The 17,760-nt window shown below is 63.9% G+C and overlaps 3 protein-coding genes and 1 long non-coding RNA gene across 6 annotated transcripts; 3 read left to right on the forward strand and 1 right to left on the reverse strand.

Annotated features, from left to right (window-relative positions):
* Positions 1-976: 976 nt before the first annotated feature.
* Positions 977-9,990, forward strand: NLGN2 (neuroligin 2). Its single transcript, XM_042915311.1, has 7 exons — positions 977-1,430; positions 4,267-4,317; positions 6,429-6,578; positions 6,752-6,937; positions 7,063-7,255; positions 7,606-8,202; positions 9,117-9,990. The coding sequence occupies exons 1-7, from the start codon at positions 977-979 to the stop codon at positions 9,988-9,990; spliced, it is 2,505 nt and encodes an 834-aa protein (XP_042771245.1).
* A 2,552-nt stretch (positions 9,991-12,542) lies between these two features.
* SPEM1 (spermatid maturation 1) lies at positions 12,543-13,879 on the forward strand. 2 transcript variants are annotated; one of them, XM_042916475.1, is made up of 3 exons: positions 12,543-12,763; positions 12,870-12,927; positions 13,133-13,879. In XM_042916475.1, exons 1-3 carry the CDS (start codon positions 12,629-12,631, stop codon positions 13,849-13,851), a joined length of 912 nt encoding a protein of 303 aa, XP_042772409.1. In that variant the 5' UTR covers positions 12,543-12,628; the 3' UTR covers positions 13,852-13,879. The 2 variants fall into 2 exon arrangements, with proteins under 2 accessions (XP_042772409.1, XP_042772408.1); XM_042916474.1 differs by having other exon boundaries at positions 12,544-12,772.
* Positions 13,874-16,276, reverse strand: LOC122206873. 2 transcript variants are annotated; one of them, XR_006196607.1, is made up of 4 exons: positions 16,107-16,276; positions 15,245-15,433; positions 14,821-14,958; positions 13,874-14,390 (listed from the first exon to the last, which is right to left on the reverse strand). It is a non-coding gene; the product is annotated as an uncharacterized LOC122206873 (long non-coding RNA). The 2 variants fall into 2 exon arrangements; XR_006196606.1 differs by having other exon boundaries at positions 13,874-14,394.
* SPEM2 (SPEM family member 2) lies at positions 15,627-17,498 on the forward strand. The gene is made up of 3 exons (XM_042916473.1): positions 15,627-15,835; positions 15,933-15,990; positions 16,137-17,498. Exons 1-3 carry the CDS (start codon positions 15,698-15,700, stop codon positions 17,432-17,434), a joined length of 1,494 nt encoding a protein of 497 aa, XP_042772407.1. The 5' UTR covers positions 15,627-15,697; the 3' UTR covers positions 17,435-17,498.
* The last annotated feature ends 262 nt before the right edge of the window (positions 17,499-17,760 follow it).

The raw sequence follows: 17,760 nt of genomic DNA on the forward strand, positions 1-17,760 counted from the left end.
GCATCCCCTGTCTACTCGAGGCCCTGCCTCAAGGCACCTTAACTCCTGATGGAAGGAATGAGGAACACCTGGGGGAAAGGGGTTCCCCCCCCCCCCCCCCGCCGCTGCACAGATTCTTAGGGGATGGGCTGTGGAAGGAAGGAAAAGGTGCTGGGCTCCTGTGGTCCCAAGAAGGGCCCGAGTCTGGCCGGGTTGGGGGTTCAGTGCCTGGAAATCACAGCTGAGGAGTAATTAACACGTATAAACAAACCCGCCACTTCCTGCTAATTAATGACTTGGTATTTTTATTTTCTCTTCCTTGTCTCTCTCATCCCTCCCAGGGAGGTGGGAACTGGGACTCCTGAGTCCCCCAGCAACGCCTGCCTAGGAGGGACAAAGCAGCTGGAAGGGTGGGGGGCAGGCTGGTTCTGGGGAGCTGGCCTGCTTCTCCTCTGGCTCTGTCCTGGACCTGTGCGGCATCTTGACCCTACCCTAGCCTTAGACTTTTCTATCTGGGTCCCTGCTTTGGGGGTGGGGTGCTGGGGTGGGAGGGGGAGGCGCTAGGGGGCCGGACGGTGGAAGAAGGGGGGCAACTTGGTGTGGATTCCAAGTCACTAACCACTTGTCTCTTGTTTTCCCCATTCCCTTCTGTCTGCCCTGTCCAATTTCCCTTCCCTTCTTCCACTTCTCCGTATTGTTCTGTCTGTCTGTCTGTCTGTCTCTTGCATACCCCGCCCCTCCTCCCCCCGCAGGTCGGGCCTGCCTTCACCTTCTCCCATTTCTTTCCCCTTCCCCACCCCTCGCCCCCTCCATGGAGAGGAACAGACCCCTTCTCTGTCCAGTCTAACCCAGGTCCCTCCCCACCCCCCTCCTCCCTCCTTTCCCCCACCCCCTTCCCCCCTCCTGGGGCAAGGGGGGCCTCCCTCCCTCTCCCCCCCCTTCTCTCTCTCTCCGAGGGGGGGGGTCCCGGGGAGGGAGGGGGGGTCCCCCGATCAGCATGTGGCTCCTGGCGCTGTGTCTGGTGGGGCTGGCAGGGGCTCAACGGGGGGGAGGGGGTCCTGGCGGCTCCCCGGGTGGCCCGGGCCTGGGCCTCAGCAGCCTCGGGGAGGAGCGCTTCCCAGTGGTGAACACGGCCTATGGGCGAGTGCGCGGCGTGCGCCGTGAGCTCAACAACGAGATCCTGGGCCCCGTCGTGCAGTTTTTGGGCGTACCCTACGCCACGCCACCCCTGGGCGCCCGCCGCTTCCAGCCGCCCGAGGCCCCCGCCTCGTGGCCCGGCGTGCGCAACGCCACCACCCTGCCGCCCGCCTGCCCGCAGAACCTGCACGGGGCGCTGCCCGCAATCATGCTGCCTGTGTGGTTCACCGACAACTTGGAGGCGGCCGCCACCTACGTGCAGAACCAGAGCGAGGACTGCCTGTATCTGAACCTCTACGTGCCCACCGAGGACGGTAAGGGCGCGGGCACCAGGCGGGGCACCCCGTGGACGCAGGCCACAAACGCGCATGCGGACCCTCGGGCGCCGGCACCTGCTGGCCTTTGCGGGGGGGGGGGGGGGGGGGCCGTGAGAGGCGCTGTGTGCCTGCGGGCGCCGAGTGCCCTCCGAGGGTGGCCCCGGGAGCCTGGCGGGCAGTCCCAGGAACACATCCCACAGACAGCCACCCCCGACGTTCTCTGGGGGGCTTAGCGACCCCATCCCCGCAAAGGCGCGCACAGAGTGGCCCCTGAGGGTGACCAGGCATCGGAAGGACCTGTTACCCGCCTAGACGCCCACGCCAGCTCTGTGCCACCTCCCACGCCCAGGCCTGGGCTCCTCCCGAGGAATACCCACTTTAGTGACTTCTGCCCCTCAAGACAGACAGAGACTCCCTTTCCTCCAGGTGTGCTTGGACAGACTGCCACCTCCCACATCGCATCCAGAGGGCCTCACCCGAGCTCAGCGTCTCCTCTTCAGACAGCTCTGTCCCCTGACCCCTGTGCACCCCTGAAGGATCAGGGACCCCCCGCCTCGCCAGGGGCCCCTCCATTCAGAGCCCAGCACACCCATCCCCATCAGAACATCTTTCCCTCGGGGCTCCGGAGCGGGCTGCCCTCGTGAGGTGCTCCCCAGCAGGGCACACGGCCCCCAGCACACTGCCCGGAAAGTTCTCCCCGGGCCAGCCTTCAGCACACGGGGTATCTCTCAGGGTACCTTCTAGCTGTCCTTATATGATATCCTTGTATCACTGCTTCCGTCTATGTCCACGAACACCCCCATATCATTACGCCAGAACACCCCCACACGGCCACCTATGGATCACGTGACCTAGCGAGTAACCCCGCACGTGGCCATTCACACCACAGTCCCCAGCACCCTCAACGCTTCCCAGGCGTCGCTTACCCCAACCCTCCCTAGCCCCAGGAAGGGACTCGCATCACGACTCAGGCTGTGACAGCGCGCCCAACAGCCCTTTCCCCTACCCACAGATCCAGTGCTCGGACACCTCACTCCCAACACGTTCCGTTCCAGCCACCCTGTGTTCCTCGTACCAGCCATGCACCCCAACACCGTAACCACCCTTCCCATAGAAACCGTGCCTCCTAGCAACCCATGCCCACGACGCTCAGAAGTTTCTACTGCAATCCTACCCAGATCCCAAGCACCTCAATGCACCCCACACCTCCTCCCCAATACCGCGACCCCCTCCACGTGAGGGCCGTCCACCCCCGCCCCCCTGCCCTCTCACGGGCCACCCACCCCGACAGCCTACCTACCCCTAACGATGGCCCGTGAGTCGTCCACCCGGTACTCTGTATTTTTAACGGCCTCTTATCACAGACCTGCTTGGGGCCTGACAAATTCAGGTGATCTCACTGAATCCTCACATCAGCTCTGGGAGGAAGAGGTTGACTCAGGCAGGCGCGCCCTCGCGCTCGCGCACGCGCGGGCACGGACGCCCAACATTCTCACGCCCACACGTGCCCTGCTGACTTCATCCCCAGTCGCTTCCTGGTGTAGAGAGCGGGTCCTGATCCTACTGGGTCCCTATGGGGCCATCACCGCCAGCTGGGAGAAGCCTTCCAGAGACTGGCTTAGGCCTTGCGGACCCGTCCCTCCCCGCGCTGGTCCTTATGTCAATGCGGAGAGATCAATCAGCCGGGGGGGACGGGGGGGGGGGGGGACCCCTCCGATTCCTGGGCTCTAGCTCTCCCCTGACCATTCCCCAGTCTGGAAGAAACCTGAAACCAAACTGCGAGCCCAGTCTGGGGCCTTTCCTGGACAAGGGGCACACTTTGTGCCTCCCGGCACCTTCTGGCTGGCACCTTATGTGTCAGGCTGGCTCAGGGCACTGTGTTTCCCGTTCCCTATGTGGGGACCGAACCCCGAACTGGGGAGGGGGCGCTTTCTGGCGTTAGAGCAGTGGCGGGGTGGGGGTGGGGTGGGGGGGGTGGTGCTCACGCCCCCGGTGGGAAGTTTACCGTTCTGGACCGGGGTGGGGGAGAGTAGGCCTGGGTAAGGGGGGAGGTTGGGGGGTGCAGAGGGAAAAGGTGGAATGGAGGGCAAGACCTGATGACCCCTTTCCCTGCTTCGCCCCACACTGGGGAGGTGGGGTGAGAAGCCAGGCCCGTGAGTGCAGAAGGGAGAGGCGTGCTGGCGGGTGAGAGGCTGGACAGGCGGGCGGGCGGCCCGACTGATCTACCCCCAGCCCTCCGGTGGGCAGCTGAGGGCCTCCAGGGGCTGCGAGCTGGGGGGGGGGGGGGGGTGTCTCTGCTCTGCCCCCCCGGATCGGTCCTTTCCGCTGCAGCCCCCGTCTCTCAGTCTGGGGGAGCAGGCAGGTGCCGCGCGGGCCCTGAAGAGGGCCTGTGCGAGTGGTGGCCCCGTGGTACAGCTGGCCTTGGTGACCCGGGCTCGGGTGGGCCTCCCCTCCCCTCCCCACCCCCACCTCTAACACCGCTTAATTTCCAGCGATTAGCAAACACTTCGACAAGCCAAGTCAATGTCTTTCAAACAGGCTTCAGCCCACTCAGGCCCCGCCCCCCCGCCCCCCCCCCCTCCAAAACCAGCCTTTTCTTTGGGGCATGACTTTTTCCGGGAAGGGGAACAAAATCGGGTTGTAGAAACGTTTTTCTCTTTTCTTGGTTTCTTTTTCTTGCGACCAAATTTTGCTTTTTTTGGCTTATTTTTTCTGCCCCCACCCTCCCCTTTTCTGCTTTCTGCCCTCCCCTCCCCATCCACCACCTCCCCCCGACCCCCATCTTTCCCCACAAAATTGTCCTTTTTTCTCTGTTTTGTGTTCCCGGTCTTAGGTCCGCTCACAAAAAAACGTGACGAGGCGACGCTCAATCCGCCGGACACAGGTAGATTTAAAAATCCGGCCGCTGCATGTGGTTGCTGATAAGAGGACGGTCACGGCCCTGCCCCTAACTAAATGCCCCCCGCAGCCCTCCAGGCCCCTAAGTCGTTGTCCCAACTAAAAACGAAAAAGAAAAGAAAAGAAAAACTTGTAATAATTCGAAACGCGAATTACGAAAACTGCAAAGGCGATCCGCACCATGTCGGACCCACTAGCCAACCTGCAAGAAAAGCTAAACACAGCAAAAATAAAAGTGAAAACACAATTGGATGTTGAGAGTTTGACAGAAATTTGGGCTGGTTTGCCACTCGTAACAAGTAACATTTGAGGGAAAAAAAAAACAAAACACACAAACTTTAATTTGGAGCAAAACGACATTGGAAACAAACAAAAATCTAAAGATGGCAAATTGATGGCACAATTGAAACGGCAGAACCAAAAGCCTGCTACGATTTCCAAAAGCCTATCAGCTGCAGGAAACGCAAACATTCGAAGCAAATTAAAGAATTGGGAAATTTTTGAAAGCAGGGCCCAATATCTTGGAGTTTCACCGCAAAATTTTGAAAAGGAAAACAAAATGCAAAGAACTTTTTTCTTTTTTTCTTTTTTTCCGAAAAAAAAAATGGATCTTTTTGGTTTTTGGGTTTTTTTTTTTTTTCTTTTCTTGTCGAATCTGCCCCCCGAGAGCTTCTTGTTTTTTGGTTGTTGTTTTTTTCTTTCTTTCTTCTTTCTTGATCCTGTTTCTTGTTGTTGGTTTTGAATTCTTGTCGCCCCCAGCTCCCCTCCCTGCTCCTTCCCTTTCTGACCCCCCCCTCCTCCCACACTGGGAGTGGAGGTGCCGGGTGGGGCGGAGGGGGAGAACTGAGGACTTTAAGAGAGAGCCTTGCAGGGCGGACTCCAGCCCGGGTCTGGAGCGAGGGGAAGAACGAGGTTTGGAGAGGGCACAGAGAGGGCAGCAGGCAGGGGGAGGTGGCAGAGAAGGTCCTGAGAGACTGGAGGCTGGAAAGCTGTCCGTAGGGGTGGAGGGGAGTGTCTCAGTGGCCTGCGGGCTGACCTCGTGGCAGGAGCAAAGTTTCCAGCAGGAGGGAGGTGAGCAGAGGCCCTGGGGATGGGCTGTGGAGGCCCAGGCCCGGCTCTCGTTTGTTGAATGCCCAGGCTAGTCAGACATGGCAGGTGTCAAGGAGGAGGAGGGCCCATGGGGCCATGGGTGACCCCAGCCTGGCGCTGTGGCTGAATCGTGTGGGAGGGGCTGCAAGGGAGGGTACTTGCCATAGCCCTGGGGGCCACTGTGGCGGGCCCTCCCAGGCTCCCACCCTCTTCTGGAATCTGTCACTCCTCGGTGTGGTCTGGAGGGCCTCAAGGGCCTACCACGTGTGGCAGTGACTGACGGGATCCTTTAGGGACATGGCAAGAGGGATGTCCGGTGCAGAACCCAGGGTCAGGCCAGTTTGTTGGGTGGGGGGGGGGGGGGGGTCTGAGAGTACAGAGCCGGGCCCTGGCTTTATCAGGCAGGCTCTCTCCCACCCTGCCTCCTCCTGCACAGTAATTAGGCTGGGGGTTGCCATGGTAACTGGGGAGGTGACCTAGAAAGGAATTAGGGCGGGGAGGAGACCAAGCCCCCAGGGACCCTAGGCTGGCACCCCCTCACCCACAGACCAGGCTACCACGTGGACATGAGGCCCAAGGCCTGAGTCTGAGGAGCGGCCAGGACCCTCCCAGCATCCCTAGCGCCAGACTTGGGAGTCTGGTCTCCCTAGGAGCGGGAAGGCGATTTGCTGCGTGTGTGTGTGGGTTGGGGGGTCCCCCGGGTCCAGCAGATGCCCTGGGGAGGGTCCCCCACTCACCCCGGCCTTTTAGGCTTCTCGGAAGGTCTGTGTGGCATTGGGAGACGTGCCGTGGGGCAGACTGGCAGGAGGTGAGGAGGGACCTTCGGCCAGGGCTAGACGGGGAGGGGGGGAGGGGAATCCGGTCTTGCCCCCCCAGGGATGGGAGCGACACGTCCCCTGAGCTCCGGGCCGGTCCTCCGTAGCCCCGGGAGCTGGGCGGTGCTGCTTCTGGTCTGACTGTGCTCTTGTCCCCCGACCCTGGCCCACCGCCCACCCCCTCCCCACGCAGATATCCGGGACTCTGGGAAGAAGCCCGTGATGCTGTTTCTGCACGGCGGCTCCTACATGGAGGGCACCGGCAACATGTTCGACGGCTCCGTCCTGGCCGCCTACGGCAACGTCATTGTAGCCACGCTCAACTACCGACTTGGGGTGCTCGGTGAGGGTGGACGGCCAACTCTAGGGGCTGGAGTCCGGGAGGGGGCCCTGGCGGGCGGCGTTCCCTTCAACCCGGCAGAAGCGGAAGGGCTTCTGGGCTAGACCGGGCTGCCCAGAGAGGGGGCCGGGGTGCTGCGACACCCCCAGGAAGGCCCTCTCCTCCTCTCCTCCCAGGTTTTCTCAGCACCGGGGACCAGGCTGCAAAAGGGAACTACGGCCTCCTGGACCAGATCCAGGCCCTGCGCTGGCTCAGCGAAAACGTTGCCCACTTTGGGGGTGACCCCGAGCGCATCACCATCTTTGGATCTGGAGCAGGGGCCTCCTGTGTCAACCTTCTGATCCTCTCTCACCATTCGGAAGGTACCGGCGACCCCGCCGCCTGCCCCCTCCCCCCATCCCCTTTCCCACACTCGGATGCTCCCGGGGCGCCCCCTTCCCGCCTTGGGCTAACACAGCCCAGCCTGAGGTCTGCCTGTCCCTGCCAGGGTTGTTCCAGAAGGCCATCGCCCAGAGCGGCACCGCCATCTCCAGCTGGTCGGTCAACTACCAGCCGCTCAAGTACACGCGGCTGCTGGCGGCCAAGGTGGGCTGCGACCGCGAGGACAGCGCCGAGGCCGTGGAGTGTCTGCGCCGGAAGCCTTCCCGGGAGCTGGTGGACCAGGATGTGCAGCCCGCCCGGTATGGGGGTGGGAGAGGGCCCTGGCCAGGCCTTCACTTGCCTTGTTGGTTCCAAGGAGGTTGAGGGTGAGAGGTGCCCGCAGGCAAGGAGAGGTGGGCTTCGGGCCCCCCCACCGGCCCTGCCTTCTTCTCTCGGAAGCCTTCCCTAAGCGGAGGTGCCCAAACAGAGCGAGGGGGCGCACGGTGCCATGAGGTGCTTCAGGGACGACTTCCCGAGAGGCCAAGCGCCCCGAAGGACTCGGCAGATTTTTAAGTAGGGGAGAAGGGTCTTGTGAGCACAGGGCTCAGCAGGCTATGAGCTGAGAGGAGGCCAGGGGGCAGGTGATGAGACCCTGACCCCTTCTCCCCAGCTACCACATCGCCTTCGGGCCCGTGGTGGACGGTGACGTCGTCCCCGATGACCCTGAGATCCTCATGCAGCAGGGAGAATTCCTCAACTATGACATGCTCATTGGTGTCAACCAAGGAGAAGGCCTCAAGTTCGTAGAGGACTCGGCGGAGAGCGAGGACGGGGTCTCCGCCAGCGCGTTTGACTTCACCGTCTCCAACTTCGTGGACAACCTGTATGGCTATCCGGAGGGCAAGGATGTGCTTCGAGAGACCATCAAGTTCATGTACACGGACTGGGCCGACCGGGACAACGGCGAGATGCGCCGAAAGACGCTGCTTGCGCTCTTTACAGACCACCAGTGGGTGGCGCCGGCCGTGGCCACCGCCAAGCTGCACGCTGACTACCAGTCCCCGGTGTACTTTTACACCTTCTACCACCACTGCCAGGCGGAGGGCCGGCCCGAGTGGGCGGACGCAGCGCACGGGGACGAACTACCCTACGTCTTCGGCGTGCCCATGGTGGGCGCCACCGACCTCTTCCCGTGCAACTTCTCCAAGAATGACGTCATGCTCAGCGCCGTGGTCATGACCTACTGGACCAACTTCGCCAAGACCGGGTGAGGGCCGGCGGGGCCGGGTGGGGCGCCCCCTGCAGGCCAAGGCGCACACACCCTCCACCCTCCGCGCGGTCTCCCTCGCGCCCCCCACTCCCCGAGTCGTCATTCCGGCATCTAACCCTGACCCTTCTCCGCCCAGGCACCTGCTGGACGCCTCCTCAGTGCCACGCACTGACCGTCCGCGGGGTCCGACACAGAGGGCCCTGTCCTTCGCGGGGTGGGGCGGCTCGCTTGGCGGCTTTGGCTCCGAGTCTGTCTCTCCCGCCCTCCTCCTCCCTCTCTCCGGACACTCTGCTCTCGGTCTGATGCTCGGGGCTGTGTATGTGAGCGTGTGGGGATTTGTGTCTGTCCGGCTCTCTCTCACCGTCTCTTCGAATCCACGGATGCCTCTCCCTCTCTCTCTCTTCTGTTTACCTTTTGCCTGCTGGTTTCTCTCCTGTGTCTTCGACTCTCGGTTTCTGACGTTTTTATTTATTTTTGAGAGCTACAGACAGAGCGCGATCAGGGGAGGGGCAGAGAGACAGACAGAGAGAGAGAGAGAGAGGGGGAGACACAGAATCCGAGGCAGGCTCCGGGCTCTGAGCTGTCAGCCCAGAGCCCGATGCGGGGCTCGAACCCAGGAGACGTGAGATCACGACCTGAGCCGAGTCGGACGCTTAACCTACTGAGCCGCCCAGGCGCCCCGCTAAAATGTGTCCATCTCACTCGGTCTCAGCGGCTGCCTCTCTCCCTGGCTGTCTCTCTTCCTGTCTCGTGTTCTCTGGCTTTCCTTCCGTGTCCCGGGCTCTCTGCATCTCTGTGGGGCGCGCGCGCACACACACGCGCGCACGCACACACACACACCCCGTCCCCCACCCCCTCCCCCTCGGGGCCTCCCCCTCACTCCCCCTCTCCCCGCCCTCCTGTGCCCACAGCGACCCCAACCAGCCGGTGCCGCAGGACACCAAGTTCATCCACACCAAGCCCAACCGCTTCGAGGAGGTCGTGTGGAGCAAGTTCAACAGCAAGGAGAAGCAGTACCTGCACATCGGCCTGAAGCCGCGTGTGCGCGACAACTACCGCGCCAACAAGGTGGCCTTCTGGCTGGAGCTCGTGCCGCACCTGCACAACCTGCACACGGAGCTCTTCACCACCACCACGCGCCTGCCGCCCTACGCCACGCGCTGGCCGCCGCGCCCCCCGCCCGGCGCCCCGGGCACCCGCCGGCCCCCGCCGCCCGCCACGCTGCCGCCCGAGCCCGAGCCCGAGCCGGGGCCCCGGGCCTACGACCGCTTCCCCGGGGACTCCCGAGACTACTCCACGGAGCTCAGCGTCACGGTGGCCGTGGGCGCCTCGCTCCTCTTCCTCAACATCCTCGCCTTCGCCGCGCTCTACTACAAGCGGGACCGGCGGCAGGAGCTGCGGTGCCGGCGGCTCAGCCCCCCGGGCGGCTCGGGCTCCGGCGTGCCGGGAGGGGGCGCCCTGCTGCCCGCCGCCGGCCGCGAGCTGCCGCCCGAGGAGGAGCTCGTGTCGCTGCAGCTGAAGCGGGCGGGCGGCGTCGGGGCGGACCCCGCCGAGGCCCTGCGCCCCGCCTGCCCGCCCGACTACACCCTGGCCCTGCGCCGGGCGCCGGACGACGTGCCTCTGCTGGCCCCCGGGGCGCTGACCCTGCTGCCCAGCGGCCTGGGGCCCCCGCCGCCGCCGCCGCCCCCCTCCCTCCACCCCTTCGGGCCCTTCCCCCCGCCGCCCCCCACCGCTACCAGCCACAACAACACGCTACCGCACCCCCACTCCACCACTCGGGTATAGGGGGCGGCGGGGGGAGGCCCTCCTCCTCCCCAGCCGTCCCCCCACCCCCACGAACCCCCCGCCGGCGGGCAGTGCCGCTCGGGGAGGCAGGGAGGACCGCTCGGCGACAGGCTTTTCCTGCGCGGGGAGGGGCGGGGGCGGGGGCGGGGGGGCGTCACGCGCGGAGGAGCATGAGGTGGACACGGGTTTTCCTCGCCAGGACGCCGAGAGGCCCTTTCTCTTCTCTGGACCCGGGCCTCGGAACAACTCGGGGGGGGCGTTTCGTCCCCTCCACTGGGACACCAGTCTTAGGTGTGCGGAAACGTGGAAGTGTTTTCCCACGTGGAGGTGTGCTTTCTCACGAGGGGGTGCGTTTTGCCATGTGCAGGGTGAGGTTTTTTTTTTGCCGCCCTGGACACATGTTGGCCCCCTCGAAGAGTTTCTGCGGGGATTTGTACCCCAGAATCCCGTTCCCTCCTGCCTTCTCCCACCTCCTCCCCTCCCCCACCCCATGGAGACCCTGGAAATGGCGTGTTCACGGACCCATGACCCTTGGCCACCGGACAGACACGGCAGGGTGGTGCCTGGGAAGCAGCGAGGAAATCACAGTCCCCCCGCCCACCCCCACCCCGGCCCCCTGCCCCACCCCCCTCTGCCCCAGCCAAGCATGTTTATTCCCCCCACCCCTGGCATATGTCAGATGAAGCACGTTCTCTGGGTGGGCCTGGCCTTGGCAGACGACAGACACAGATTCCCTGCCAGGGGGAGGGAGGGAGGAGATCCGTGCACCCCCGTGCTCCCCGGGGAACTTGTTTCCCCACGGGTCCGGGACACATTTCTCTGGGTGGAAACGCCTTCTTGCATGTGGATGTGTGTGTTCCCATGCGGACGGCCCCCGGCTCTCCGGCGCTCCTTGGCCTCCCCGCCAGGTCCAAGAAGGCCTAGCGCCCCGTTCCTCCCCACCCGGCAGGTGGGGACAGACTCCCGACAGACAGAAGCTGGGGGGGTGGGGGGATGTACAACTCCTGGGGGCAGAGCTCTGCCCCTCTCCAAGAGATGCTAAGTTGGGGGGGCATGGCGTGCCACCCACAGAGGCCATGCATGTTTGACCAAAGCCCTCACTGGGGTCTGAGGACAGCCTTTCCCTCAGTCCTCAGATCATTGCTCATCCGTGCCAAACTGCGTAGGTGGGTTTGAGGGGTGGGGTGGGGGGAAGACCCTCAAAACGTGCCAAGGATTTCCCAGTCCTGGGCCAGGGCAGGTAACTGTGGAGACAGGGGGGGGACACGGGGTGGGGGGGGAGGGGAAGCGGCAGCTACAAGGGTCCCGCCTGTGTCTCCGCTCTTCACTGTGTCTCATCCCCTCCCTCGGTGCCTCGGTGCCTCGGTGTCCTAATCCCCCAACCCTGTCTCCCTCTTTGAAGCCATCCCGTCTCGATGTCAGACCACCTTCTCCCCTTGGACGTCCTCCCCTTCTCTGACCTGGCCCCCCTTCCCTCAGCCGGCCAGGGCTCAAGGAAAGGCGCGGGGGAGAGCAGGGGGGCGAGGCTTCGAGGGACAGGTTGGGGAGAGAATGAGGTCAGCCGTGCCCAGGAACAGATGGAGGGGCAGTGGGGGGCGGGGCCTGGGCAGACAGCAGCAGGGAGAATCTGAAAGGACATGTGTGAGGTGACTGCCCGGGAAGGAGGTGCCCCAGGACAAAGGGCTTGGGCCTCTGGGGACAGGAACGTCGTCAGGAAGGGTTTGAAGGGACACCAGCAGGAGGAGAATCCTCGCCTGCTGGCATTTTGCGGGTTTGTGCCAAACTTGAGTAGGGGGTGGGGTGCCGTCTTCCACACCCGGGTCCAGAACCCCTGGCCTTGGCTCCCCAAAGCCCTTGCCTCCTGACTGTCCCTTCTCCCACCTCCCCCCATGGAGACTTAGTTCTTTTCTGCCCCCTTCCCTTGCCTGGTCTAGCTCCTCTCCAAACAGCCACGTCCTCTAAATGCTAGGGACCTGGGCCCCGAACCCTGTAGACAGATGCCCCCCCCAAGCTGGGGCACGGGAGGGGGGCTGGGGGACCCCATGATTCAGCCACGGACTCCAATGCCCAGCCCCTCTCCCCAGAACAACCCCCTGACAATCCCATGTCCCTGCCCCAACCCTTCGCGGCTCTGTACACATTTTTAAACCTGGCAAAAGATGAAGAGAATATTGTAAATATAAAAATTTAACTGTTGTTCGTGCGTGCTCTGATGGGGGTGGGGGCCCGAGGAAACGAGCCGTCGGGAGGCCCCCCTGCCCGCGCCGGGGAGGCAGTCGGAGCCCACAGCCCATCTCGGCTGATGGCTTCGAGGGCTGAGAGAAAGGGGGAAAGGGTGCTGGGGTGAGGCTGCTATGGTGGCAGGGTTGTTTGGGGAGTTCCGTTCAGGGCCCAAGTGTGGGCAGGGGCTGAGCCTGGTGTAGAGGAGGAGTGGGCAGGGGCTGATGGGGGCAGACAGCAGACAGGCCAGAGGGTCAGCCCCGGGCCTAAGACTCTCCCTCTTGGCACATTGTGAGGGAGAGCCCCCGCATCATTGTGACCCACTTACCCCCAGGAGCTTCTGGGACAGGCAGGCGGGCAGACACTGTGGGCGCAGTGGGCTGGGGGCCTAGGGGCCCCGGTGGCCCTAGGGACCCCCATGGCCATGGCTGAGCGGCCGCGGCCTGGGTGGGCCTCATATCCCAGCTCCAGCACCAACAGCTGTCAGGACCTGGGCAACTCCATCCTGTTGCTGCTGGGTCTCATCATCTGCATTAACATTGGCATCAATATGGTGACACTGGTCAGGGCGGTTCTGGTGGGAGGGGGACGGCAGGAGGGCTGGGGGAGAGCCTGGTGGCCGGGGCCTGCCTGGGGTCATTGTGCTCTCCATCACCTAGCTCTGGCGCAGACTCCGCGCCTTCTTACATCGGGTGTTCCACGTCGTTTATGAGAAAGGTAAGCGGAGGCTGCTGGGGGCATAGGAGAGGCAGGACCCAGGGGTCTCCAGGCCTGACCCTGAGCCGGCCCTTCCCCTCCGGCTCTCCCCTCTCAGACCCCCGGCGGTGCCCCCTCTCCCCCCACCCCGCGCCCCGCCCTCCCCATCCCTGGAGGAACCAGCCTCCCCCCCTCCCCCAGCCTCTCGCCTCCCCTCGATCCACAGAAGCTCCTAAGCCAGCCTCACCTGAGAAGCAGACCCAGCCTCCGAAAGAGAGCGCCCCTGCGGTCCACCTTCGATGCACCATGGACCCCGTGAAAATGACCGTGACCCCCCCACCCACTCGCCGCCATCGCCACAGGGGCTCCTCGAGGCGCCGGGCGCACCGCCCGGTCGCCTGGGCCCCCGACACCGACGACGACGAGAAGCCCCCACATCGGCACCCAGCAGTCTGCTCCCACAACTGGGATCACTGCGCAGACTGGGAAAGCTTTCGATCCACCCAGGGGCTCTGGGCTCCCCACACCATTCGCTTCCAGCAGACCGTAGAAGGAAAGCCCCTCAAAGGAGGGATGCAGTCGGAGCTGGGCCTGGAGGCCTACGTGTACCCGGTGAACCCCCCACCCCGGAGCCCAAAGGGCCTGAGCCACGACAACTCCGGGGCGGGCGCGGGCGCGGGGGTGGGGGCCCAGGCCGAGCAGGAGCAGGGCACCCCTGCCCCTCCGGCCCCGCCCCCTGCCCAGGGCCCCGCAATCGTCCCCGACCTCCCCGGGCGCCCCTCTTCGCGCCGCGTATTGTATGACGCCCGAGAAGTGAGGCGGCGCCTCCGGGAGCTGACCCGCGAGGTAGAGGCCCTGTCCCACTGCTACCCGCTGATCTCCAAGTCCAGCAATGCCGAGGGGACGGGCAAGGACTGGGTATACCGTTCCCTGGCAGAGAGGTGACCGGGAGACAAATAAAAGGAAGAGAGGAGGTGGTTTGTGATGGTGTGGGGGGGAGGGGGGTGCCAGGGCCCCCATGGCACCCAAAAGCCCTGGTCGCTAAGACAACGCTCTCCCTGGCAACAGGGCCTAGAGAGCCCTAAGGACCCTCATCCACCTCTTGGCTGCCCTGGGCCCTGCCCGCAGCTCTTTCTTCCTTCCAACGTTCCCACCTGTAGCTCCCCTGTTTCCCTTTGTGCCCAGACCAGGCCCCCCAAATCCCTCCCCAGATCCTCAGGCAGACCTGCACTAGAGGGGGACCCCATCCCCATGGCCCCAGCCCTCGAGCGGCCTGGTTTCCGCCAGAGGTAGGCTGCAGCCACAGGGCGCCGTGTGGTTGCCTCTTAAGCCCTGGTTTCTTGGAGGGTGGCCGGCCGGCCGAGAGATCCAGGCCTTCAGAATTTGCCGGCCGGGACCTGAGGCTCTCGTACCCCAGAGCAGGCTCAGAGCAGAGGATGAAATCCTGGGGACATTCTCTGTGACTTCGCTCCTCTGATTAGCACCTGCCTGTCACAATGAGGAGAGCAAGGCTCAGAGAGGATAAGGGACTTATTCGCGGTCACACAGACACCAGGGATCAACCTCGCGGCCCCTGAGGCCTCGGGTAGATTTCACGGGTAGATTTCACGGCCACCGAGTCAGCCTGGCCCAGCAGAACCTCCCACCTTCCTCAGCTTGCGGTGTGAACTCGTCAGAATATTCCATCCACAGAGAGCAGGGACACTCAGGCCCTACCCCACTCCTAGACAGTTGGGGTCACAGGCATGCACCCACGTACACGTGCACAGGCACGACCTTAGGGAAGGGAAGCCACGTGAGGGCAGGCGCCCAGGCGGAAGCAGCTTGGACCTCGCCTTCCGTAGCAGGTGGAGTCCTGGAAGGCCCTTTGTGAATCAGCCTGCTTTAAGCTGATTCCCTTCAGTGAGTATGTACCTACTAGGCGTTTGGAGGCTGGAGGGGAAACGCCCTGCCCGTCGGCTCTTCCTTTATTTTTTTGCTGAGTTGTTCCTCAAGCCAACAAAAGACTAGAGGTCCCCGGGGCACCACTTGCACGGACCCCCAGCGACGAACCTGGTTTAAAAGAAGACTCCTTTTGGCACATGGACAGTTACATCTGTGCTGTGCTTTGTGTATTTCATGAGTTTTTTTCTTAAGGTGGGAGCCAACAGTGTTTCAACTTGGAGGGATGGGCCAGTGGGAGGGCAGTGGGTTAGGAAGGGGAGAGACCACGGTTGGCGGTCAGTCTTGCTCTGAAGCCAAGCAGTCGCTGGGTTCAGTGACCACAACGCCTATGGCTGCAGCCACTGGCAGGACAGGGAGAGAAAACTGCAACCCTAGAGGGGACTCTCGCTGTCACCTTAGCTGCTGGCCCCAAGTGGGCGCGGGTGGAGAGTTCCATCAGGCTACTAAGCTGCCCTAAGGTCTCGAAAGAACAACGCACTGGAGGAAATCCTTTCTGGCTGACTCCGTCCCTATGAAGACTGTCTTGTACCCACAGCCACCATATTTTGCAAATCCGCAATCAGGTGTTGACTTAAGCAAAGCCCTAGGGAGACAGAGAGACGAAGGGAGCTCTGGGGTATCTGGGGACTGGACTCCCATCAGGTGGCAGCCAAGGTCAGAGACGGCCATATAAAGAGCAAGCCAAGTGGATAAAAGAGATGCTCATTGTGACTCCCCTGCCATGTGCCTCATTGTGACCCAACAGCCTCACCAGCTGGTAGGTGTCCCCAGGTCCTGGCATGAGCACAGTGTGGTCGGGGGGGGGGGGGGGGCGCGGTGGCCCAGGTGGCCCTAGGACCCCCCCACCATGGAAAACCAGCTCTATTATGACAGCCTGGGGTCCTGCAGTCAATACCAAGAAGCTCCCCAGGGTGCCAACGACTTACTGCTCCTGCTGCTGGGTCTCGTCATTCTTGTCAACATTGGGATCAACGTGGTAACTGCGGTCAGTGACGGCATGGCCGTGGGCCACCCCGCCCCCCCCGGGGTGGAGAGGGCTGGGGGCGGGCGTGGTCTTCACTCCCACCCCACCGTACCCCCAGATGTGGCATGAACTCCAGAATGCCTTAGACAAGATGATACAGTGGATTCATCTGAAAAGTGAGTATGGCAGCAAGAGAGATAGGGAACACCGCCCCCCCCCCCCCGATGCCACCATCACCACCCTAGAAACCCAGGCCGCACTGTTCCCAACCCCGAGCTCTTCTGACATTCACCCTGTCCTCACGGACTCTCGTCGCCCCCAGATGAAATCTTCCAGGCTTCCGAAGGTTCCCCCAAAGACGCCCCAGCCAAGACCCAAGACGTTCACATCCACTGTGCCCTGGACCCTGTAGAAGTGAAGATGGCCTGGCCCACCTGCCATCGCTCTTCCTCCTACCGCCGTCTCCGCAGCCCCCGCTGCAGCTGTCGCCGCCACCGCCGCTGCAGCCACCGCCGTGGCCGGCACCCCTGCCGCCACCGCCCCTGCAGCCACCAGTGGGGACTGAGGAACCATAGGCATTTCCCCCCTAACCGCTCCGTCTTCCACAGTCACTGTCACAGCCGCAAGATGTCACGGCTGCGGCCAGTGCCCTCCTTTGATGAGGACAACCTAGACTCCTGCCTGGAGGAGGATGACCTATCCTTCCCGCACCCCAAGTACCCATGGCGGGGCTGGGGAGGGCTCTACCAGCCGGTGGGCCTGCCCTCCAACTTGGGGCTGTGGGGCCGCCAGGGTGGGATCCTGGCCAGCCTGCCACCACCTGCTCTGTACCTGTCACCTGAGCTGCGCCGCATGGCCAGGCGCGTGGAGGCCAAGTCAGAGCTGAGGCTGCAGTCCTACGGGCCCCACTGCCCCCAGTCCCGAATCTGGGGCAATCTGGAGGCTGAGCGGCAGACCCCGTCTCCACCGCCCCCCCGCCGGCTGCCCCCCGGCCCCTCCCGAGTCCCCGCGGAACACAGCCCTTACCCCTCAGGGGCCCAGCTACTCCATGACTCCCGGGATCAGCGGCGGCGTGGTCTGGAGGGCTCCGGACCCCCCTGTGCCCTGGTGCCCCGGGGGTCCCGGCCCGAGGCCCGGGAGCCCTGCTCCCCCCAGGCCCACCGGCAGAGCCTCCCTGGCCACGCTCACAGCCAGTCCAACCGCAGCCCCCACCCATCCACGGGGCACTTGGGCCAAGGCGCCCAGGACCCCCACGAGGTTCGGCGCCGGACCGGCGAAAGCACCGAGGCAACGCCCGCCCGGCACCCTCTGACCACCGCATCCCTCACCGTGCTGGGCGAGACCTCCCACCGACGGGCCCCGGCTCCCGACTCAGCCCTGCTGCCCCGCTCCTCCCAGCCCCTGCCCGAAGCCCAGGCTCCCGAGCCGCCCCCAGCCCAGCCCACCTTCAGGCCACTCAGCCGGACCCCGGGGGCCAATGGCAGCTACCAGGTATACGACAGCCTGGAGCTGAAGCGGCAGGTCCAGGAGAGCAGAGCGCGGGCCAGCTCCCTGCCGCCCCCCTGCACCTCGGCCTCCAGGCCCTCCCTGCACAGGAGCCGGAACGGGAAACTCCACTGACCGGCGGGGAACGCGGGCGGTGGGGGGGCGTGGAGAGAGGAATAAAGAGCCCAAAGTCCAGGAAGCGCTGTGATGCTCTGTGGCTTGGAAGCGTCCCCTCCTCCTGCCAGCCCGGGTCCCTGCTCTTGGCTTCCTGACACGAGAAGCCAGTGTCCCCTTATCGGCGTGAGGCTCCCCTCGGCGGCGGCCACCCCCCCCCCGCCCCCGCAGGCCCCCGGGTCCCGTGCCACGCACTAAGGACATCTTGCAGCGGCAGACTCCAAACCACGGGTCCCTGAGCACCTACGCTGGGTCCCCGTCGCCCTGATCCCAAAGTGGGCTCAGAG

The sequence above is a fragment of the Panthera leo genome, chromosome E1, assembly GCF_018350215.1.
Source record: "Panthera leo isolate Ple1 chromosome E1, P.leo_Ple1_pat1.1, whole genome shotgun sequence".
Lineage (NCBI taxonomy): Eukaryota > Metazoa > Chordata > Mammalia > Carnivora > Felidae > Panthera > Panthera leo.